The 25,309-nt window shown below is 37.6% G+C and overlaps 1 protein-coding gene across 1 annotated transcript in view; it reads right to left on the minus strand.

Annotated features, from left to right (window-relative positions):
- The window catches only part of LOC140238952 (uncharacterized), a 60,111-nt gene extending 35,472 nt beyond the window's left edge, over nucleotides 1–24,639 (minus strand). The window contains 10 exon segments of the mRNA XM_072318849.1: nucleotides 2,901–3,035; nucleotides 5,517–5,581; nucleotides 6,507–6,593; nucleotides 6,990–7,096; nucleotides 7,778–7,835; nucleotides 10,539–10,613; nucleotides 13,175–13,232; nucleotides 15,122–15,312; nucleotides 17,478–17,528; nucleotides 24,537–24,639. Of these exon segments, the coding sequence (XP_072174950.1) occupies nucleotides 2,901–3,035; nucleotides 5,517–5,581; nucleotides 6,507–6,593; nucleotides 6,990–7,096; nucleotides 7,778–7,835; nucleotides 10,539–10,613; nucleotides 13,175–13,232; nucleotides 15,122–15,312; nucleotides 17,478–17,528; nucleotides 24,537–24,584 (875 nt within the window). The 5' untranslated portion in view covers nucleotides 24,585–24,639.
- Between the last annotated feature and the right edge of the window lie 670 nt (nucleotides 24,640–25,309).

Below are 25,309 nucleotides of genomic sequence, written 5' to 3' on the forward strand. Positions count from 1 at the left end.
AAGATAATAAAGAAAAAAAAAATGTCCGTAAATTTCAAAACGAAATCAGTTGTCATTTCGAACGTTCTGCCAGTGTAATGAAATAGTACTAGATTCTATATTCTGAAGGTTCGTTAACCGAAAGATAATAAAGAAAAAAAAAATGTCCGTAAATTTCAAAACGAAATCAGTTGTCATTTCGAACGTTCTGCCAGTGAAATTTCGGAATAAAACGACGGCACAAAACAGCGTGTTTTCGTACTCTAAGGGTATGTTACTCCGACAGAAATAGTAGTGATAAAATAATACATTGTAGATTCTTTATTCTGAAGGTTCGTTAATCCAAAAATGATTACGAAAAAATGTCCGTTCATTTCACAACGAAATCAGTTTTGTTAATTCGAATGTTCTGCCAGTGAAATTTCGGAATAAAACGACGGCACAAAACAGCGTGTTTTCGTACTCTAAGGGTCTGTTAATCCGACAGAAATAGTAATGATAAAATAGTACATTGTAGAGTCTTTATTCTGAAGGTTCGTTAACCGAAAATTAAAGAAAAATATCCGTAAATTTCAAAACGAAATCAGTGCGTCATTTCGAGCGTTTTGCCAGTGAAATTTCGGAATAAAACGACTGCCCAAAAACAGTTGCAGTTTTCTTACTCTGAGGGTTCGTTACTCCGACAGATTAATGTTAAATGATGCTAGATTCTTTATTCTGAAGGTTCGTTAATCCAAAAATGATTAAGAAAAAATGTCCGTTCATTTCATAACGAAATCAGTTTTGTTATTTCGAACGTTCTGCCAGTGAAATTTCGGAATAAAACGACGGCCCCAAAACGGTTACAGTTTTCTTTCACTCTGAAGGTTCATTACTCCGAAAGAGTAATGATGATAAAATACTTAAGATTCTTAATTCTGAACGATCGGTAATCGGAAAACGATAGAGAAGAAATGTTCGTTTATTTCCAAACGAAATCAGTTTTGTTATTTCGAACGTTCTGCCAGTATACCGGTAATTACGGAATAAAACGACGGCCCCAAAACGGTTACAGTTTTCGTTCTCTGAGGGTTCGTTACTCCGAAAGAATAATGGTAAAATAATACTCTACATTCTTAATTATCTTATAAAAAAAATATTCGTTTATATCCAAACGAAATCAGTTTTATTTCGAACGTTCTGCCAGTATAATTTTGGAATACAATAACGGCCCAAAACGGTTAGTTTTCTTACTCTGAAGGTTTGTTATTCCGAAACAATAACGATGATAGATGATAGATTCCTTTCTGAAGTTTCGTTGATCGGAAAATGATTAAGAAAAAAATGTTTGTTAATCTCGAACGAAATCAGTTTTGTTTATTTTGAACATTCATCTGTAGTACCGACCTTTGGTGTTGTTGTTTTCGATTACAAACCTTCGAAGTACTCAGTAATGAATCGTTTCATTTTATGATTAAACAAACCTTCGGAATAATGACCATCATTACATTTTTGTATGATATCTGATGTCACGGCCAAACTACCGCAGTATACACAGAAAGGAAAGTGCAACGATGTCCCGAAAGTTCTCGATCGGTTCTCGCGCATCTGCATGCAATAGGCCTACCACGTGGTCGAGCAGACGGCGAGAAAGCAAAAACACCACGGGTATACGGCGCGCGTTGTTGCGATGCAGAGACGGCTAATTATTGCAACAATGAATGAAACAACAATGAAACAGGAAAGGCCTAAAAGAAATCGGAACCTTCACCATCGGCACCTACTTCTCTGTCATTTATTATTTAGGAACTGCCGCCAACAAAAGGTATGGAGTTTCTGCATTGTTTCTGCGAGAATATGCCCTTTACAACGTTCATTACATCTCCGTGAAAATGTCGCATTTACTGGCATTTTAGCGGCGATTTATTTGTGTTGATTTGAGCATTAGCGAAGGCTTCCGCGCTTCGCTAAAAAAGCGCGAATAAATGCCGACAAGCGTGAAGAAATTCCTGGCGAGAACCCTGCATTGTAGGTTCAATTGGATGAATGATTAAAATGTCAGAGTGCAGGTATTTGGGGAACTGATGATTTTTACTTGACTTTTGACCCTTTTATAAGTTTATGCATTGAGTAATTTTCAAGGTATTGAGAAAAAGCATAATTTCAGTATCAAATGGGAAAATAGCATTATCTAAACCTGGCCTTTGACCTTTGAACTCACAGTTCCAAAGAGAATCACTGTTAGGTTGAACATGCATAAATATGTAAGTTTCATGATGATACCTTGAGTTACTTTCAAGATATGGAGGAAAAAGTGCAATTTAGCACTTTCACTTGACCTTTTACCTTTTGACCTTTGACCTTTCGGCAAGAAACTTCCCCAAAAATATATATTGGGTAATACATGCCATACATCAAGTTAAAAAAAAACAAAACCTTCAGGCATATTGCATTTTAAGGAAAGTACTGATATTTTGAGGAGTGGACCTTGACCTTCGACCCCCTGACCTTTGACCCATGACCCCCAACTTCCCTAGATAATCATTGCCCATCGGTACAAGCATATATACTAAGTTCCATGAAGATACCTTGAACCATTTGCGAGATATGGAGAAAAACATGAAATTTCAAATTTTTTTTCACAAAATAACCTGTGACCTTTGACCTTTGACCCAGTGACCCTAAAATCCACACAAAGTATTATCCCCCAAGGATATACCCTCATACCAAGTTTGATATAAAACCACCACATGGTTCTTGAGATATCGACAAAAACAAAACGGGACGGACGGACGTACGGACGGACGGACGGACAGACGGACGGACGGACGGACGGACGGACGGACGACCCGAAAACATAATGCCTCCGGCCACTTCGTTGCGGAGGCATAAAAAGATAATTTATGCAGAAAAATATGTCAGAAAATCAGAATGTGACCCACTCCTGGCTCTTGGTCTTGAGTTCCTGGCACTCCTTCTCCAGTGCGATCTTCTCCGCCTCAGCTTGGAGACTCATCTGATCCATCAGGGTCTGAATAGAGACTAGCTCCTTCTTCAGGACGATGATGTCATCATCGCTTCTGCATCAGCACAAAACGTGAAAAGTGACTCTAGAACATCAGTCTCTCTGATATTGGAACACTATCCCTCTAGACTTGGGCAAATTGCCTCATTATTGACACTGTAGGAAGTACCTCAGAATATATTTGTTTTATACTGTCTACAGTAGTTTCAACCATTAGTTCTCTTTAATACAAGATGCGAAATGAAAGTCACAATCTGCTGATAAAGAGTGTGAGACTGAAATTTGAGGATCATGAGTTTGTGGGTTACATAACATAACTATCACCACTCCAGCATCACCCTGACAAAGTTTTTAACTCGTGACAAGGGATGGGATGAAATCACCAGTGTATAGTATAAATCATGAAATGACATGTGATAAATTCTGCCGTACCACAAAAATACTTGTGTGACAAGGTTGTCCTCAACATATCGGCTCTGTTGTTGTTGTTTTTGTTTTAGCAACAGCATAGAAAATAACTTTGCACTCTTCAGTCTTTTACTAATGCAGAATGTCACTCTTCATAGGCGGTTCTTCTAACATTTGAGGATTATTATCATTGTTTATTCTACCAGATAAAGAACATATACATATCAAAAACATTACCCCCTCCCCCCAAAATAAAAAAAAAAAACACCTAAAAAACTAGAATTAACATTACAAACATTACAAGATGCAGCATGAATTCAGTAACACCGACATGCTATAAAAGCCTCCCTCACTCAAAACAAAATTTTTGTCAATCTTTACAGCCACGTAACTGAAAATAACTGTCATAAAAATTCTTCAAAGTTGCAAGACAGAAATACATGCATACCTGTCGATGGCTCAATGACCCAGAATGTTTACAGATGGATCTTATGTGAATGTTCTATTGCAGATTGCACTTGTTTATCACAGAGGGAATGAGCAATTGTAGGGAATTGTATGTAAATTCTACTACACGATCATATCGTCGCCGGTCACACAAACCGACGAATCACTCGATTTTGGGTCAAATTTTTGATTTTGAGATTTTCAATCATTTCGATAGAAGATATTCCATACTACATATTCTGAAATTCTCAGTGTGTAATTCGGTGTAATTTTTACGTAGTTATCACTTTTGTAGAAGTATGTAATTCCATTTGTGAAAATTATTTGTTTTCCCCATAGGCGCGTGTGTTAACCCTATTCTAACTGGGGGGGGTCAAATTGACCCCCCCCTCGACATTTCGCGCCACCATTCCGCAACGCGCAAAGATTTTGCCGCGGCGTTTTGTGACTTTTTTCATTGAAGTCTCCCGCATATTTTGAGACCAAATTTGCGACGTCCGGGTACACCATTCTGAAGTTACGCAATGTTTTGCATATGCATGTCAACCCAAAAACAGCTCAAATTCATGATTTTGTGTGCAAATCCAATGCAAATTGTGTTTTTTTGTTTAATTGATATGAATTGGATTATTTCAACTTTTAACCATTGAAATTAATCAATTCTATTGTAGATCAGCTTGGAAAAGTGCCTGCAACAAATTTTGGCAAAAAAACAATAAAAAACAAAAGGTCGAAAAAACAATAAAATACATAAGAAATTAACAAAACAATACAAAACAAAAGAAACTGACTTTGATTGCACTATTTTTTTATAAGAAAATTGTTTGATATGTCTTGAGGAACTCTGACACAAAAATTTAGCAATCCTTCAATCTTTTTAATGGAGTTATAGGTGAAAATATGATTTCATGCGTTAATTTGCATAATTAATTTATTAAAAAATATAAAATCAAACTTTTTCTATTGTATGACCATATAATCTTGTAGTTGACATCCGGCTCTATGTACAGGCAAAATTTTGCGGCGATCGCGCGATCGGCGGCCGAGATCTGAAGGGGGGGTCAAATTGACCCCCCCCCAGTAAAAACTTGGTCTCAAATAGCCCAGTTAGAATAGGGTTAAACAATCAGGCGATTCGACGGTTCGGTGACCGCGCGTAATAGTACGCGCGGTCACCGAACCGACGACATTGACTTGCGTGTAATTTTTGAGATTCAACAGTTCATTGACCGTGCGCACAGTGCGCATACTATGTAATACATGTGTTGACAATGACAACGCTCAATGTACATGTACATATGTACACACATGGAAAATGACAACGTTCTTTGCAGACCGAAAATACATGCATGCAGCTCTTTGACGATTTCCCGCTTATTTGTTAACAATACAATTCGATAAAAACTTCACAAGTTAGAGCAAGAGTTGAAGTCTGATTTACTACAATAATAATTGGAAATTATAGACATGAAAGTGTAGCAACCATAAGTCAAAAATGGGTTAACTTCAAACGCGATTTTCTCGAATTGTCATTCTTACGCAAAACTGAGGGATTCGTCGGTTCGTGTGACCGGCGACGATATGTTCATACCCACAAAGAAGCAAATTTCCATGAGTACATCTTTATAGGCATTAAAGCTGATACAATTCACTCTCTCGTATGATCAGAAAATATCACTCTCACCTTTGCAGTGACTGTGATTCCATGACTTTGAGTTGGTTTTCTCGGTCCCTGAGTTCAAACTGCAGAATGACACAAAATTGAGGATGGAAAAATATGACATGCTTTCTTTCGAATGGAAAGACATCATCACTGTAAATCAATGAAGCATTACATGTTGAACATCTAAGGAATGAAATACAAGAGTACACTCAAAGTAAATTAAAACTGCAACAACATACATATCAATTGTTATGATGAATGCATCACACATTGTAAATCACTAACTACCATGTACATAGAGCAGATTTAGCCAATAGCCCATTCATATTATACTGTCCCTTTGAGGGATATCAAATAGAGGTCCTGTGTGTGAGCGACCAAAGCTCATGAGTGCAAAAGATCCCACATTCATTGCAAAGAGTAGGGAGCTAGTTCAGTGATGTGGTCCACTCATCTATCCACACCAGTAAAAGGGTGAATGAAGCCAAACCCCCGTGGTTTGCCCAAGCTAACTACCAAGTCAGCAAACGTTATCAACCAGGCACACTGTGCCATACAAAGAAGAAGATCACTCTGGGAAACACAAAAAATTCTTAGCAGCAGTAACGCTAATTAACTTTCACCATCACTCATCAACAAAATTAGGGCCTGTGTCTTCAAAACTGAATTGCCATAAAGTTATATGGAGACGGGATCTTCCCTAAAAGCTCAGCCCCCATGAAAAAAGAAGAAGAGAATCCTCTAAACTAAAACAAGCAAAAAAACACAAACAGAGAGAGAACAAAGTGCTGCAAAACCAGACATTTTAGCAGGCACGAAACATTGGTGAATTTTGTGAGAAGCCCAAAGATTTGCTAAAGTAAAATGCTGGTCTGGTAAAGGACGGGTCTACCAGGTACACAATGCATTGAATGCCAGTGGCTTTTTGCAAAAGTTTCATGCCGTGAATGATTCTGGTTTTACAGTATGCTATAGGGTAACTCCACAGTGTGTTGGTAAACTCACCTGGGTCTGTTCCAAGGTTTCTTCGAGAGCCTTCCGATGTCCTTTCTCTTCATCCAGCTCTGCTCTGACGGCTGCCATATCGCCGGCCTTAGCAATGACAAAATGAGGCACAAGTTTCAATTTCAGGTTTAAAACTCTCAAAAATTAAACCCTCACAAATATTACAGCTTTTACAGTAGTACAGAAGTTCCATTTAATGACAAATGTAGAAATTCACTTGCTTTTTTTTCTCCGTCTTTGGCGCATTTCCTTTTTATTTTCATATTTCTATAAATTACACACATTTGTCCATAAATCTTGCAGCCTTGCAGAAAGTTTGAGTAGCACCAGCCTCTGCAAACATGATGAAATCTGAACGTCACATTACACACTAAACTGCCGTGAATGCCAGGCAGCTACATGCAATGCCTGGCAGCTACATGCAATGCCTAGGAGATTAACCATATTTTTATCTTTACCCAAGACGAATCGCTTCCGACTTACAAGAGTTGCTGCTTTTTGTTCCATTGCATCCTTGACAGTCTTGTAGGCATTTGCGTTCGCTTTGGCCTCCGCAAGGTCTTGCCTCAAGAGAACAATCTCGGAAGAAACTGCCACGGAGGTGGAAGATGTAAAGGAAGAGACAATAAGTAGAAGTTTGGAGGTTCTAGAACGATGGTAACTCACTTCGGCAAATGACTGATTGTTACTGATTAAGCCAAGGAGGAGGAAATAAATCAGGTTTGACTAATATGTATTCAACCACCATCACATCATGTACTTTACTGTCGTTTTTCTCCTTTCTATCTTAATTGTTCCTAGTACAAAGTAATCACTTTAGCGTTGTTATCTACCATTAAACATATATAAAGCTTTGATGGGTATTCACATACTTTATTCTAATGCAGAGAGTACACATAAGTTTCATTAGATTTTCTAATCGCCAGTGTCATATCTGTGAAGATAGCACAAGCAAACATACAGGTAGACTTCCACTGATTCAAACAGAATTAATGTCTGTAAAAAAAATCGTGTAAAATGTTGTTTTTTTCCAATTCAAAAACAAACAAAACCCCACAAATTTACATCTCAAATTATAGTTGAATAGTTCTGCTGGATGGCTCTCAAAGTTGTCTTTATACAAAAATCTATCTGTAGTTTCAGCTCAGCTGTAGAAGTCAATAAAATCATGGACAAGTGATGGATAAAATTTCACTTTCTCAATTCCTCAGACTAAAACACTGAATGAACAAAAATGGATAACGTGAAGCAAAATTGTTGAAGCAACTTACGGAGTGATCTGTTTTCCTCTGATTTTTTCAGCTGCTCCTTGAAGACATCAGAATCATCCTGAAAACATGGCGGGAAGAGAGGAATACGATCAAGTTCTGTTGGATGCACATTGATTGCTCGTCTACTGAAGCACCACCAGTTCAGCAATTGACTTACTGTATTTACTAACTGCAACTCACCTTGGCTGAAAATATCACTTCATGAAATATCATTCTATGAAGTGCAAATATTCACAAATTTTCTTGTTTCTGCTAACTAGCTCAAAAGAAACAAGAAATACTTCAAGGGGAGGTATTGCAATGAGTTATATCATATAGAAGTACTCTCAAGTGGAAAATTATAAACATGTAAATGCACAGACATTTGCCTTGCCTGGCTTTGGAATTAATAGTACAAAGGTTCTCAGTTTTACAGTAATTGTGCCAATTTCTAGGTGCATAATGGAACGCACAAGCCAATGTAAATTCTTTTATGACCAAATTTACAAAAGCCATTCATGCAGCACTTGTAATGTATGTAAATTACTCAGTGTCAGCAAATATAAATAACTGCTGTCAACATACCAACATACAGCGTAAATCTGACAAAAGCCATTCATGCAGCACTTGTAATGTATGTAAATTTCTCAGTGTCAGCAAATATAAATAACTGCTGTCAACATACCAACATACAGCGTAAATCTGACAATGTTCTAAAGCACACAATGGTGGTGCTGTTCTTTGAAAAAATAAGCCATGTCACAGTTACAATCTGTGCATGTTGATCCTTGCTTTAAATTTACCTGTACCTGAGGTATTTTAAAAACTGGATAAGTAAGTCTTCATGGAAACTAACTAACTTATGTTCTAACTATTCATGAATGAACTAGGTGCATAATGGAACGCACAAACCAATGTAAATTCTTTTATGACCGAATTTACAAAAGCCATTCATGCAGTACTTGTATGTAAATTACGACTTTTTGTTGCCTGTTTTCAACTGATCTTCTCGTTGAAAGATTAATCCATGTTTTTGAAAAGTCTGTGGTTCAGAGGCAACTGCAAACCATTACAAACTGTGAACTGGCTTGTAACACAATAACAACACCCACACAAACAACAAGAACAGCATCAACAAGAAGGAAAAACAACAAGAAAACGGACAGGATTAATAAGGCAAACACACAATTACTGGAATGTGACATAAACTATGATATGCAGCTTAGTCTGAGCTTAGCACATATTGTACAAGCTGGTGGATTTTTTTTTTTTTCAGAGATTACTAGACAGTTCAGTGCAAAGCTTTCAGTAGGGTTAAGTTGACAGAAACACTAAATACCTATACATTTTTTTTTTGTTGTTGTTGTTCATGCATCAAGATTTCTACTTATGTAAAAATATACCAATGTTCTTCTCTTCCAATGAATGTTCTTGACTTATATTCTGTGTTTGTATATCACAGACTGATCTACTGGAAAATGTGGAAGTGAAAGCATGAAAGACAGGACATGACACTGATTATGAAAAAATTAGACACTCTTCAACACAAACACAATGCATCCAGGGTCCCATTTCATAGAAAGTAGAGCTATAATGAGAGCAACTCTTGCTGCAATGACAAACTGTGTCATGATAATGACAAGAATCCTACTTCCTGACTGGCCGCTATCAGAAGTTACCATTTTATTTAGCAAAGAATTGCTATCATAACATTTTCATGAAATGAAACCCAGATATATGTATGACTCATACAACACTCACACAGTCATTATGCACACAGCTCTAAGCATTTAAGACAGACAAATAACTGATCATTTGCTCAACACAAATGTTGACATTTTCACATTGAGCTCTTAGTGTTATAAAAAAGAAGAAGAAGAAGAAAAAAAAAAGATTCTCAGGACCCGACCATGTAAACTGACAGACCAAAGATGCTCCATTTATGCACTGCACTGCAAGTATCAAACCCAGTTTACAGCATCTCAGCATCTCAATTAATCTGTCAAGACAGTAAATACATCCTATTAGTAACCAAAAGTAAAATTACATTCTTTTTGGTGACAGCAGCAGTAGTAGAAATTAACACAGTATAGTGCAATTCACCATGCTTTTCCCAGACTTTGTATAATTTGTATTAAAGCTCTAAAATAGATAAAAGCTTAATCACATACTGCACAGAACATTAAAAATCTGAATTATTTGTAGTTTATTGAGGAAAATATGGTGATTCAGTTTACATAGCCATCAACCATTAACCCTTTGTGTGCTTTGAGTACTGAATGGCACAGGAAACCCAATAACATTGTACATGCTGTTTGAAGTCCTTGACACAGGAAGGATTAAAAAAAGAAATGAATAACACAAATCAGACAAAAGACATGCATTTTTAGCATTGCATTGTGGCAATGATGACAAGATGTGCAAATACATGAATTCATTTAACAGTTGATGCAATGATACGACACCATGATTTGCAAAATATGCTTTGAAACTGAATATTTTTATAACATCCCATAAAAATTGCTGGTACACTGAGCAATATAAAAGCACAGGAAAAGTGTTATAAAATAAAGGAAACATTCAATACATGTGTGCATGGGTTTGAGTGAGCTGAGACAGCAAAATGTGACCAAGTATTAAAAATTAAAGTAAAATGTCACAAACGGTCATTATCTATGAAATGTTCTCAACATGTGGTTAATGTGGTGGAACATGGATAAATGATGATGTATTATGGATGAAGGGTGAAGCGAGCAAAATTAGTGAATGGAAAGATGCTCACAATTAGTGCCGGATCTCCACCTGTCTTTAACCTATCCACCTCCTTCTTCAATTCTGAAGAGTACCACTGCTCCTCCTTCAGCACAGAAAGGACAGGAAATGCAACACAAGCTGAAAACTGCTGCAATGCTTACTCCTTAGGAAGTCAGCTCTTCAATCCATTTCATACTGAAGTTTTTCGATAATTGCAGCTTAGAATATTCAGTTTTCATAGCAATTATGTTGAAACTGAAATACTGAAGGCTGATTTGTTGCTGCCATGGTTCTACACGTAGTTGAAACATGTATTTTGAAATTGCTGTTTGTTGCAAAGGTAGCAAAACTGCTCATCAAACAGGCTCAACACGCCACATTTCCACAGACACTCATTGTGTTTTGTACAGATAACGGATTGACAGGTAGAATCTGTTACATCTCTCTAGGCGATACACACCAAATACGCACAACCCTCAAGTGAAGGTATTTCATGGATAGCGCTGTGTTTGTTTGATACTGAGTGCTGGCTTGTCACCTACATGTACTTTGATCTCGCCCCCCCCCCCCCACCCACACACACACAAACACATAAAATAATGATAACAAGTAAAGATAAATGATAATGATAGCAGTAGCAGAAGTAGAAGTACAAGTAGGAGTAGGAGTAGTAGTAGTAGTAGTAATATTGATAATGATAATCAAAATAATAATAATAATAATAATAATAACAACAACAATGAGATATATTACAAAATAATTGCTAAAATGAGAGCAATGTACCGGTATATCACACACCACTATAAAGACCATGTGTCAAGTTCCTGGGAAATCCTTTACTAAATTGTGAATCTCTTTTTTTTATTATATGAAAAAATGTCAATAAAACCAGATCCACTACATCCACTTTGTTACAAGCTAAATATTAGCCCCTCTCTCCATGCATTGTGTGGGAAAGTAGCTTTAGATTATGCAAGGACGCAGCCTACACAAAGTTCAAATGGCAACCCCATATGATCACTGCATCAAGTAGCTCTCTGTGTCGTGAATTTTTAGGGGACGCTAATAATGGCCCAGAACCGACCGTGGAAACTCAGATGACGCGAGATCGATTTTGTAAAACAATTTTGCCAATGCCCAGAAGTTTTTTTTTTCCTCTGAATGTTTGCGTCGCAAATATCTAAAGCTCTCTCATATGCATAAAATAAAGAGACTCACATTCCATGTTCAATTTAGATAGTTCTATCTGACCTGCAATCCTATGAATTCACTTTGATATCATCAAAAGTTTATCCTTCAGTTTGATGTCCCTAAAATAGATCTCTTACGTGGATGTGCTGGTGGGGTATTGCTCTTACTGAGCTAGCTCTGTATTTCTTTCAACCATGGCACTTCCTATGGCCCTGTTCTGTGAGCAGCATGATTACATATGCTGGTATTGCTCGCCAAATAAGAAGTTATTAATGACAAAGGGATCACGTAATTCTATAAATCAAGTTCGTGTCACAACAGTCTTTGTTTGCGATTGTCTCATTGTTGATTTATTTTCAATTAGCCAAATGTCACTGACAGCCTAGGAATTTATGACTGATATGTGAACATGTATAAGGTCAATATTGCTAGTACTGTGGTCTTCATCTGAAATTGCGTTTCATTGTTGGAATGATCATGAACAAATAAAAACTTATTACTTAAATTGTAATGATAACATGCAAAATGGTTTAGTTGTTCAATCTGCATAACATGCAATTGGAAATGTGGCAAAAAAACAAACAGCTACAAGGTGGCATTGTCAACATTAACTGCCAGAACATCTAGATACTGGCAGTTGTGTCCTTCACATCATATTTCTCGTGTACTGGTTTCTTTAATAAGTTTTATGCCTGTGATTATTCATATTTATTTTTCTGACCATCAAACTTTGCCTTTGTACAATGATGAAGAATCATTTCATTATACCTTTAACAAAAAATAGACACATATTTTTTTTTTTTTTTTTTCAAACAAGAACCTACATCACAGCTTACTATATAATCTATGTATTCTGAATGGTATTTTTATGGCCTGACACATTGTTAACCCCAGTTGCTTCTACAACAATGCAGAAGCAGTTATATTAATGATGCATGATATTCCTTCTCATCTTCAATAACGTAACAATGCATGTTTAAAGGAAGCATTAAATGTGTCCAATTCATCAATCCCAAACCTACAGTTAATCTTGAAAAATATCTTACAGTAATGTTATATCAGTGTTATTACTGTACCTAGTGAAAATATGTAATCATAGGATACAATGGATAATTAAAAATGGTACAATTAGAAATGATTAAAGACTATAACAATTTTCGTGGTATAATTGACAAAGAAAGTTAACAATCCAATATCTGTGATAACTATTTCACAAATGAATTTTCTAGAGAAGAAGTAATTAAAATCAGTACTTTTCAATCACAAACTTTAAGATGATCCTGGTAGGGTTGTTTAATGTAAAGATTTTAGAGAAGTTATCTGCATTCAGCTTTCATAGGTGCAGTATACTGCATGACATACAAGACATCCAACTGCACACGCTTACCTAATCAAGAAATTATCAAAACAATTCCAATGCAGAAAGGCAGGATAGCAGCTGACATAGTAAAAGAAAGAAATGGGTTAACAAACCTTCAAAGATGTTCTCAACTCATTTATTTCCTGCCGAAGAACCTCAACACCGCCATCACTGTCAAAATGAGAAAACAGCATGAAAGTGAATATTTGTTGGATAATACAGTGCATTCATTTTCACTATACCTGCAAAGATTGGTGATGCAAAGATTATTGTAAAAAGTTGTCTTTCATACAAGACTCTAAACCAATCAAAACAATAAACATGAGAACTGGTATGTAATCAATGTGTACACAAACTGCTGTACATAGATACAATTGTAGCTACAAAGATCAATGTGCAATTTGCATATTAAGCATGAGAGTGTGATGGTAAAGTATATCTAAACCAGGTATCAACAAATCAATTCAATATCTTTAAGTGAAGGGCAAACAATGGTACCAGAGACAAAGCGAACTTTACATCAAGAAATATTCATCACTGATATGTACCAGTTAGTACTTTAAAAGTTACAACTTGAGAAGTCCTCTACCCTCCCCCATGTCTGTATATTAGCTTTGCTCTGTGATGTCATGAAAAAAAAAATCAGAACAGATAAATTATAAAGTGATACATGTGTATGTAGGTATAGATGTCTATCAAAGGTATTCCTTACAAAGAAAGCAATTACAGTACTTTAATGGAACTTCCATTTTCTAAGCAGAACTTTTAAGACAGTAAAAGCAGGTGACGAGACATAATGGAATAAATATCTACCTACAGTATCTTCAAAAGGTGAATGAAAAGTACACTTAGCTACTGACTGAATAGAACACTACGACAAAACATTTTGCTGCAGAGATATCTGAACACAACATACATCTTGTAATTACAAAAGTGAGTGACTTACCTTGACTGCAGAGTGATCATGGACAGAAGGGGAAGAAACAATGAAAGAAAATGATTGCAAAAATTAAAATTGTCTGTATTCAAGTATGAACTAAACTTGTACAATGAAGAAACAACACAATGTAAGCTGTACAATGTACAATGTACATTGCTTTAAATTTGAGGACTTTTTAATACATAATTATTATGACCTTACAGCAAGATTAATGTGTCCTGGTTAATGTTGAAAGTACCTGTATCTTTGCAGCAAATACACTAATGAAATACAATACTAGAGCATGCAACATTAATTTTTGTGCATTGGGCCACTACATTGAGCTTACTGTATATGAATAGACTGAAGAAAGAAAAAAATGGATGAAAAAGTTTCTACATCATCATAATTTTTTCTCCAATGGTTTTACTGAGGGTTAAAGAACTTTGATAAAATGAGACTCAGTTGGATGAGAAAAGCCATGATTTCAAGTGTATACATTATGAAATGCTTTTGTGTGCGTTTTTTTTCCACATGCACATGTGCACATAGTGCATGGTGACTTGTACAATGAGACAGTAACAGTGTAAAAGTTCCGCAGCAAGATCAGTGATTACATATGTGACATCACAGCATCAAAAACAACTACAGAATATTTCAGTTTTGCAAATCTCTAGTATACTACATGTACTAAAGATTTCAACAATAAAAAGACAATGAATTATAGCATTTTCCATCAATATCATGGGATGAAATAAATGATCACATGCAAATACACACATCCTTAAATATCAGCAGCATTCACTTTGCCTAAAATTTGAAGGCACACACATTTTTGTCATGATTAACAGAATTATGTAGGTGATAAAGCTGAATCTCTGTTTGCAAAATAAATTTATATAAATCCACGAAAGTTAAGAATATGGCTCTTGATAATCTTTAAATCTTATTAAAATCTATCAAGTTTTGTTCGCGACCACGTCTGGTCTCAAAACATGCCGTTTGCAAAGCATAGATTTTCATGTTTACACAATAGGGACACAACTTTAAACAATATGATCATTAACTGGCATAACATGCAGCTTACACTGACATTTCACTTGATGTTTTGACGATTTCTGGTCAACTAAAATTCAGAAACTGGAGGCATACCTGGGTCTGATGAAGAGAGTTTGTATATGCAGCGTGAGTGACAGCGCTTGGAGCTGCCACTATTTCGGGCTCTGGGCTAGCTGCCCCTCCAGCCATCTCAGTGTTGTGAACAGTTTCCCAGTGGGATTGGAGCTGTTCAGGTGAGGAGAGAGCCACCATGCATGTTGGACAGATGAAGCCCTGGAATGTGATATTATTGGAACAGGATGAAAAGCATGACAGTGGAAAATTCAATGTGAATGTACCATGATCGTCACGCACAATGGGACTCCTGAGCAAAGCATCGCTGTCTTTATGAATGATTAACTTCACCTTTCTACAATATGTATCTAGTGGCTCTCCTTGCTTCAAGTAAAGACTAAAAGCACAAACATGCATAATGTTTATACAGTGACACCGATGTAGACATACACACAAACACACACAAACACACACACACACACACACACACACAGATGCACACAAACACAAACAACTGCAAGAAATATGGCCTTTATCATGAGTGTCTGTGTTGACTTTATGTGATGTGTGGTAGTTGCTGAGCTCCCTATGTACAGGTGTTCAAGATATGATGAAGCCATATCACAAACCATATCTGGTAGGTACCCTGAATAAGGTAGACCCACTTCAAGTGCTTAATTTTAACATGATTTGGAGAATATTTGACCTATCGATCTGAAAACAAAGGACTTCCACTGTTGACCACTGTCCAAAATTCTATGCACAGGTTTATATTTTGAAGGCATCATCACACATAGGAATATATTGTATTGTTTTTGTGGTATATTGCATACCACTGTAGTTTCGAAAATTAGTGTAAATCTACAATTGTACCACAATTTCCCAGAACACTCGTAATCGATCCTTCAGAGAAGTTTTCATTGAAGCCACTTCTCAAAACATATTTCTCAAGACAAGATCTGCTACATTTAAAGTTCATATTCTGTAAAAAGAGAATTGACAATGAATCTTTGCTATATTAGTAATTTGGTACCTTCCTGTGTATAAAGACCAACTGGTGTAGATGTTGAACTGCCATAACATGCTTTACACTTTAATAGCAAGTCCTATATCCTTTAGAAGCCACTTGAGGTGTACTACCCCATACATTCAGTACAACTATAAAATGGACGTTTACAACAACCACAGTGGTTCCACAGACTGCTTTCTGAGTAGCATATATACATGTACGTCTTTCTTTCCTAGTGCAAGACAGGGTCAAGATTTTTGTCTACAATTTTAAATGACAGTCTCTGCTTACTTAACTTTTAAGCTTTATGAAATGTAGCGACATGTGATACATGTAGTCTGTAACAGTGCTTTGATTAAGTTTTTATGCAGGTCCTGTGACACAGGGTTACAAAAGGAAGCAAGACATGACATTTACTGATGTCATGAATTATGGAAGTAGCTACTGCTTGCCCCTGCTTGATACACTACACTGTAATCTGACTGTGTACACTGTGGGAAAGCCCAGCATATGAAACATTGAGTGACTCTGCAGATTTCCAGTGTGAACACGATGTGCATGAATGTTTGACATTTTGAACGCATAAAAATGTAGGAACAGACATTACCATGGCTGAGGAAAAAAAAAAATTATGTTGGAGTTTGTACATGAGAAATATCCATGTGGATCTGATCATTAGTAATTGATTCAAAAGAAAAAAAAAATCTTATAACGAGGTACTCTCTTTTAATCATCCTAAAAGGAAACAATGAACTGTAATACAAAAGATCCAGCCCAAAAATGAGCTTGAATATCAGAAATTATGAAAAAAAAAAAAATGCAATGATGAAATAAACATCGTACATTTTCATATACAGTACTTATCACAGTAATCACAATCTATTCTACGACTTGTTAAAATCATAGTGACACTTTTCACGATTTCACTGTTTAAAGACTAGCATGGTAAGTTCCATAATACTGTAAAAGTGGAAATTTTTGTGGTGTGAAAATTTCTGTACATTTCATAAAACAAGAAACTCTAAAAAAAAATTAAAAGCACATCATACATGTGTTTTCCTTGTTAAATGTGACACTATGTACTTGTTTTGACTCCAGGGATTATAAAAAAACATGCAAATTTCATCTTACTCACATGAAAATTGATTTTTTTAACACTACTTTATTGCTACAATTACTTGGTAGAGCATTCTCCATCTGGACAATGCAATATAATAAACAGACAAAAGAATGGGCAATCTGCAGAGTAGACGTTACATATATTTGTGATCTAGAGGAATATACAGCTGTAGTGTGCAAGAGATCATGCAAGTGATTTCGTTTTTTCTTTCTGCAAGCTAGATAATAATATTAGGATACACTTGTATGTACTCACAGATGCTTCTTGTTCCTCATGACTCCTGCTGGGGCTCTCTGGTGTCGCTGCCTGATGTGAATAAAAGAAATTAATTACCTGTAACTCATATACTTTCTACTTTGTTTTACTTCATAAGACTCCATTAAGAGCAACTTCATAAGAGCAGAGGTGCTGCACAGTACAGGAAGAAGAAGAATCACAGTGATATATCCTGTCCCTGGGTTAAAGACAGAAATAATTCTAACTAGAAATGTCGCTACGGCGACTGGTGTATGCCTCCGCCATAATGCATGGTTCTCCTAATAGGTCTATAGTACAATGTCTTGACAATGTGTGATGAAAGTTTCACACAACTGGCAAAATATTAAAATGACAGGTTTGCCACAAATGTGCTGAATGTTCACTTTCCTAGAACTAGGTTCAATTGGATGAATGATTAAAACGTCAGAGTGCAGGTATTTGGGGGAACTGATGATTTTTACTTGACTTTTGACCCTTTTATAAGTTTATGCATTGAGTAATTTTCAAGGTATTGAGAAAAAGTATAATTTCAGTATCAAATGGTAAAATAGTATCTAAACCTGGCCTTTGACCTTTGACCTTTGACCTCACAGTTCCAAAGAGAATCACTGTTAGGTAGAACATGCATAAATATGTAAGTTTCATGATAATACCTTGAGTTACTTTTGAGATATGGAGGAAGAAGTGCAATTTAGCATTTTCACTTGACCTTTTGACCTTTGACCTTTTGGCAAGAAACTTCCCACAGAATATATATTGGGTTATACATGCATACATCAAGTTTAAAAAAAAATCCTTCAGGCATTGCATAAATATAAGGAAAGCAGTGATATTTTGAGGAGTTGACCTTGACCTCTGACCCCCTGACCTTTGACCCATGACCCCCAACTTCCCTAGATAATCACTGCCCATCGGTACATGCATATATACTAAGTTCCATGAAGATACCTTGAACCATTTGCGAGATATGGAGAAAAACATGAAATTTCAACCTTTTTTTCACAAAATAACCTGTGACCTTTGACATTTGACCCCGTGACCCTAAAATCCAAACACAGTATTATCCCCCCAGGATATACCCTCATACCAAGTTTGATGCAAAACCACCTCACGGTTCTTGAGATATCGACAAAAACAAAACAGGACGGACGTACGGACGACCTGAAAACATAATGCCTCCGGCCACTTCGTTGGCGGAGGCATAAAAACCCATAACAAGGTTTGCCCTCCCATGCAAAAATTTGACTGCACACAAAAGTATGTAGTACTGAAGTAGGCAGTCAGATTTTTGGATTTATACTACTACACATACTATTGTAGGAGAGTGGATCGTATCATCGGACGCTTTTTCTTTTCATGACTCTGAATTCCGTACTCAGAGGATGAAATTTCGGCCAAAAATAGCACCAGTTATTCACAACGGCCAGAAAATTACGAATTCTGCAAAATTATGAAAATCATTCACTCCAATTTTTGTAAAAAAGACTTCAAATATTGGTAAATACTCCTCTCCAAAAAGTAGTCCTTTTGCTTGGTATAAAAATCACATTATAATTCCGGACACAATTTTTATAACAATTTGGAATAATCCATGTCTTTCACACCTTGTCCTTGCACCAGAATGAAATTCATTCCCACGATTCACCATACTCCCTACTGAGCGGACGACAAAGACAAAATTGGCAAATGAGGCTCAAATTTTGTACTTTACAGTAAAATATCAAACTTGAAACCATAAAACCTTGTGATAGTTTGTAAATCAATCTTCTTCTAAATCTGAGGTGAAATCTGAATTTCTTTAATAGCATTTTTACATTTTTATGTCGCTTTTTTGTTGTTGCGATTTCGGTCCATACAACACTCTGTGAGGCTAATCTACATGTATGAAGTCCCGCAGAAATGTGCATGTCCAGAATTACTTGCTGTAGTCCAGTAAGGCCAAGTAAAAAAAGAAAGTAGTTTCTCGTCCGGGTTTTTTGAGCAAGGCGATGAGGGAGGTCCTTACGTGTACTATTTGATATCTTACTATTTTTTTGAGGATTGTCAAAATGAAAGTAATATGTGTTTCTCGTCCGGTAATTCTGAGAAAGGTAACGAGAGGGGGCTTTACTATTTTCTATATCCAATTTATGAAATGAAATATCACTCTGGTAGCTGTGTTATGAGAGACCAGGTCCCAAGTGTACAACATGTATGTCTTGCCTGCACTCTGTGCATTTTCAAACAAATAGAGATATATGTACACTTTGTACCATACTTGAAATGAAACTTCATGCATGTAGAAATACATTTGCTTTTTCTCTCCACTACAGGTGTCAAGGGAAAATGACCATCTTAATACAATGTACTGGTATTTAGTGTTGTAATGGCATTTCTGATACCAGTGTACTTGCAATTCTGATGTATTGTGCTATTAACTGAAACAGGTATAAAACATTCTATCAACAAATGTACAGTACGACTGAAATAAATTCCATATTCAAAACACTGCTTTTATTTATCATTGGTGTTTGTGACTTTTTGCGTCCACACAGCTGGTAAGATGCATCTCTTCACAGTATAACTGTAGCACATGTATTCATCCGGAAACTGGCTTGTACAATTGCAGATGGATGTCAAAATGATACTGATATGGCATTATAGCATTAAACATTTAAAGATGTTTCTTCATGTTCTAAAAAGACATTTGATAATCACTCATCATTTGGATGATGAATGATTGTATCACACTACAGGTGATACGACTGAAGGCCGTGTCCGTGAATTTACATCGTAAAGAAAAGTATCCCGCATAAATACGAGACAAAACCAGAATCCGTTGGAAAAGTTATTTATTTTCCCAGATGGATGTCAAAATGATACTGATATGGCATTATAGCATTAAACATTTAGAGATGTTTCTTCATGTTCTAAAAAGACATTTGATAATCACTCATCATTTGGATGATGAATGATTGTATCACACTACAGGTGATACGACTGAAGGCTGTGTCCGTGAATTTACATCGGAAAGAAAAGTATCCCGCAGAAATACGAGACAAAACCAGAATCCGTTGGAAAAGTTATTTATTTTGTAGATACATGTACACTCATTTAATAATTCTACATTTGCTGGAAAAGCGCATTCATTTTCTCTTCAAAATAGAACAATACATCACCGTCAGATGCAACGTTACAGAGCAGAGTGTATGGGCCTCTACACATTCGAATGTGTTCATGCGTGTGCAAACAGCTGACAGACCAGGGGATGGAGAACCCTGACAGCTACAGACACGCATACGCGGCCGGCACGGCCACTGCACTGGCACCGTACCTTCCGACACTGCACACACATGCACATAGTCACAATGACATGAAAATGTATACAAACTCGATACAATCCTCACAAGCATTTGTACAGTACAATTCATCCGCTTAAAATATGAGAAACGGGGAAAAATACGAACAATGCGCGAAACATGCGTGGAATATCAGCGATTGTTCGAAAAATGTTGCCGCTATCGCGTTCACGCGAGTGCGCTGTACATCATAGCCCTAGCCCGCGCGCCCATCCCCAACTACAGTTCCACTGCTTTGTGGGTCAGTCCGTCTTGCCGAGCTCGCAGTGTGAAATGCATGCGTTATTACATACGCACTACAGAAGCTACAGCTGTACTACAGCTAAGTAGAGGACGCTATGCGTGATTAGAAATGAGACATCACGATTGGTAGGTGAATTGTCGATTTTTTTTTTCGGCGGCTGAAAAAATAGTAGACTAAATATCAAAAAAGTCGATGCGGCAACTGAAAATCGATGCGGGCGGGGAGCGGGCTGGGACGAGAATTATGAATTTCTTGGTATTTTCAGCGCCATTTTGAAAATAGTAAATAGTAAAAAAATCGATGCGGCGGCCAAAATCGATGCGCGCGAGGACGAGAAACTGGTTCCTTTTTTTACCTGGCCTAATACCATACCTGTATTAAAGTAGGACATGGAATAGACCTCTTTATCACATTTTCAGTGTTTTGTGATAACAGAAAGTCTATAAATCTATGGACATCTAAATAACCCTACATATTACAATTCAATAGAACTACACTCTTAATGAGATGCAAGATCAATCATCATCCACATTCCAAGACCAAGTTGACAAGACTCTTGTCAACTTGATCTTGTCAAGACTGAGTGAAGTTGAGACAACCAGATGAGAAAGTTTACATTCATTCCACTTCACTTTCCAGTTTCCTTAGTTAGACCTAACTATACACAGCCCAGTCGCTGTATAAATAGCGACAGGGCTGTACCGGAACGGCCCACAACACAAAGAGAGCTCAGCGATCGCTTTACGATTGCTTTCAGTTTTGATTCTTGACATCATTTTTTGTCACCTCAAACTCATTATATGTAATCTCTATTAATGACACTACATAGCTATTTTATCGATATTGACATACACATTTCACAACTTGACAAAAATGAAGATTTAATATGCAGCATGTGCAAACGGTACATCTGATAATTGGGAGTTCAAGCGATCGGACCGTGCGTGCTGCTAGAGTGCTAGCAAAGAGCGCACGCACGCAGTAGATCACTGCATGCACTCCCAGCCACGCACGCACACGCATAATTTGCATTTGCTGAGTGGTCAAAGCACCATTTTGAATTCTGCAACGATGAACCCCGATGGTCGGGGATTGCGCTAGAAAGTGCCATTTTTTTTTTGTTCAGTGGACTTATCATGAGGGTTCTCTATGGACTTATGTACCTTCTATATAAGCATGCATTTTACGTAACATACAAATGTCTACATTAGTAATGTATAAATTGTTATAAGTTTTGTAGTAGTGTTGTGGTTCCCCACTTTGGTGGCGAGGCCCCATCTGTCTGACTAAGTTGACCTAGAATTTAGATCTAACTTGTGCTTGTAAATATCTGTAAATAAATTGTATTATAATGTAAATAGCACCAGTCTGCAAGAATCTTCAGTCTATTGAAGGAGGCAGACTTAATCAGAAGAAGAAGAAGAACTGTTGCAAGTGTTGGCGTTAGGAAGTGGCGTTACTCTGCACTGATGCAGTGTTGTTACGGTTCTAAATTTACATAGTTATTATTGATTAAATGTTCACCTGTATTCACCTGCATTCACCTGTCTTGTCGGGCTTCTGGAAAGATAAAGTAAGTTTAGTCTTGTAATGCCCTCCCACTTTCAGCAATTTTCCACTGTATGCCAAACTTGCCTCGTCTTTTATTGCAGTAATGACTGCTACTATTTAAGATGATTACTCTGCGGAGTATGTGAACTTGTTGTATTTCTTTGACAGGAAAGCGTCTATTTCTGACTTGAATCTGTTGACTGTAGTTGCTTCCATAGCTGACATCAATTGGTAAATTTACTGGAAGCATGTTCCAGTGAGTTTACTACCCTGTGAGTGAAGTTGTTTTTCCTGATGTTCAGACGTGCATGTTGTTTCTGGATCTTGAATTTGTGGCCTCAAAGATAAACTTTCTCATCTTTAGTTTTGCTTTGAAAAGCTTGGAACAGTTGGTGTCAGTGAAGCCATTCATGATTTTGAAGACTTGGATGGGCGACAGACAACTCGCCCTCGAGACAAGTCACCCCGAAGACAGCTCACCCTCGATTTTCAAGGGCGAGTTATCTTGGGTCCGAGGGCGAGTTCAGGGATGCCAAGTTCAAAAAATTTGTATGAGTGAGATTTTCATGACTCGGCATCTCGGCGAGCGAATGTGCGCGCGAGCGAGGGTGTGGGAGGGGTTTTCCCCCTGTTGCCAGGTACGGTAGGGCGCTTTTTCAATTTTTAGCTCTTAATGGTGCGATCAGGTGCATACTTAAGTGACTATTTTTTACTTATTTTGAAAGAAAAAGGGGAAATATACCTTCAATTGCAACTATTACTTTAATCTTTTCAGCTATGCTCCTTATTATAGGCCCAAATTGCAGACTTTTCCCGATGCGTGAGAAAAATGGGTGCCATGCGTGAGATTGTGAGACAGACCCTAAATGCTTGAGTCTCACTCAGAATGCGTGAGACTTGGCAGGGGTCGCACTTAACTTTTTTTTTTTTAACTAGCCAGGCGGACTACTTTTCTATTTTCTCCAATTAAAATATCATTTTTAAAATGAAAATTATGGCATTTTGGTATCGCATTTTCCAAGCCAATTGCCGAATTGTCCATGCGCGATCTGAGCTCACCCCCTAATTCTCATCGGCATTCATTTTTACAAAAAAAAAAAAAAATATTTTGTCTGAAATTAAATCAAACATTCGGGGTATATTCCTTTGCCATTTGAGACAACCCGCCCTCGGACCCAAGACAACTCGCCCTCGAAAATCGAGGGCAAGCTGTTTCCGGGGCGACCTGTCTCGAGGGCGAGTTGTCCTGGATCCGTAATGTGTGGTCAAGGATGTGATGTTGAGGTGTAAAGTGTACTAGGGTGTAGGGCCTAACTAAGTTATTATGTAATCTCAGCTCACGATGGCCCGACCTTGACGGCTCACAAAAAGGAACACAATTTGGAACCCAACAGTTTGTAGTGTATTACATTGTAATGTTAGAAGTAAACCCCTAGTCTATTTGTAGTGAAACTGTCTACGTTAATACTCTTGCCTACACACGTCTTCTAACGTGGTTATTAGTCACCGGCTACAGTCAGACTCGGAACAGAGGTGTCAGGTGACATGATGCCAAGTGGATTGTGTTCTTTTTTGTGAGCCGTCAAGGTCGGGCCATCGTGAGAAATATTATACATAAGTTACTTTATTATAGTAGGCCTACCCCCTACACTTTTACACATCAACATCTCATCCTTGACCATACATTACACTGCATGAGCACGATGAGCGTCATCCCAGCTAGAGCCTAGTCCCATTCATTTATTACTGTGCTGCGTGATCATGATGTGTCTATTGCAATACAGTGCACGTAGCGTAGGCACGTAATTACACGAAAGCAAGAATGTCACTGACCATTGGCATTGGCATTGCTGTGTGTGAGGAAAGTGAAAATGTCAGAGTGCCTGATCAACCTTTCATGACAAAACATAATATTCAACCTACCTTCACACTCTCTCTTGCCTTCCTGCCAAAACGTTTGATAGCTTCCATGGTGTTAAACTCACGTAACAACGAATGATAATTAGACGACAAATCGAGGTTTACATTCCAATCAGTTTCTAGCAGACTTGACGTTCTTGGCTCCGCCGCGCGTCTTCCGGTGCACTTTCACGCAGTGCATGACCTCTAGCGGACAACCGTAAACGTAAACCCGTGGGCCGCCGCCTCCCCTGCGACGCCCGCGCGCGGTTTGGGTTGCTGAGCCGCCGATCGGGTTGTAACCACAACGTTAGAGCGTGGTAAGTAAGTATATACACTCAATGCGTTAATGCTTTTCAACAAAGAAGGACAAAACTAAACGTGTCTACAATTTTTCCCGTTGTTGCTCAGGAGGGGACACTAACTGTAACAGAAAGTATCGATGACGGAATTAATGAGCAAAATTCCTTCAAGAAAATCAAATCTGTTCAGCGAGCTAACTGTGTCTGTGACACGCCCACCCGTGCTGTGACCTCCATCCTCCGCTCTTATGCCCTGCTGCGCTAGCTGCATCGCGATCGCACGCGCACGCGCGAGAGCAGCATGTACCCACCACGCGCGGCCGGAGCGGAGGCGTACTAGTATCTGTTGTGCGTGTATTAACCCTATGTAATTTTGCGTTGACAATCGTACTTCGTCGATGTCCACTGTAACCACCGACATCAGTCTCACACATCATGCGTCGATTCCAGATTGATTTTGTGTTGAATGAGTAACTGTAATGTTAGAGACCGAAC

The sequence above is a fragment of the Diadema setosum genome, chromosome 2, assembly GCF_964275005.1.
Source record: "Diadema setosum chromosome 2, eeDiaSeto1, whole genome shotgun sequence".
In the NCBI taxonomy this organism is placed as follows: domain Eukaryota; kingdom Metazoa; phylum Echinodermata; class Echinoidea; order Diadematoida; family Diadematidae; genus Diadema; species Diadema setosum.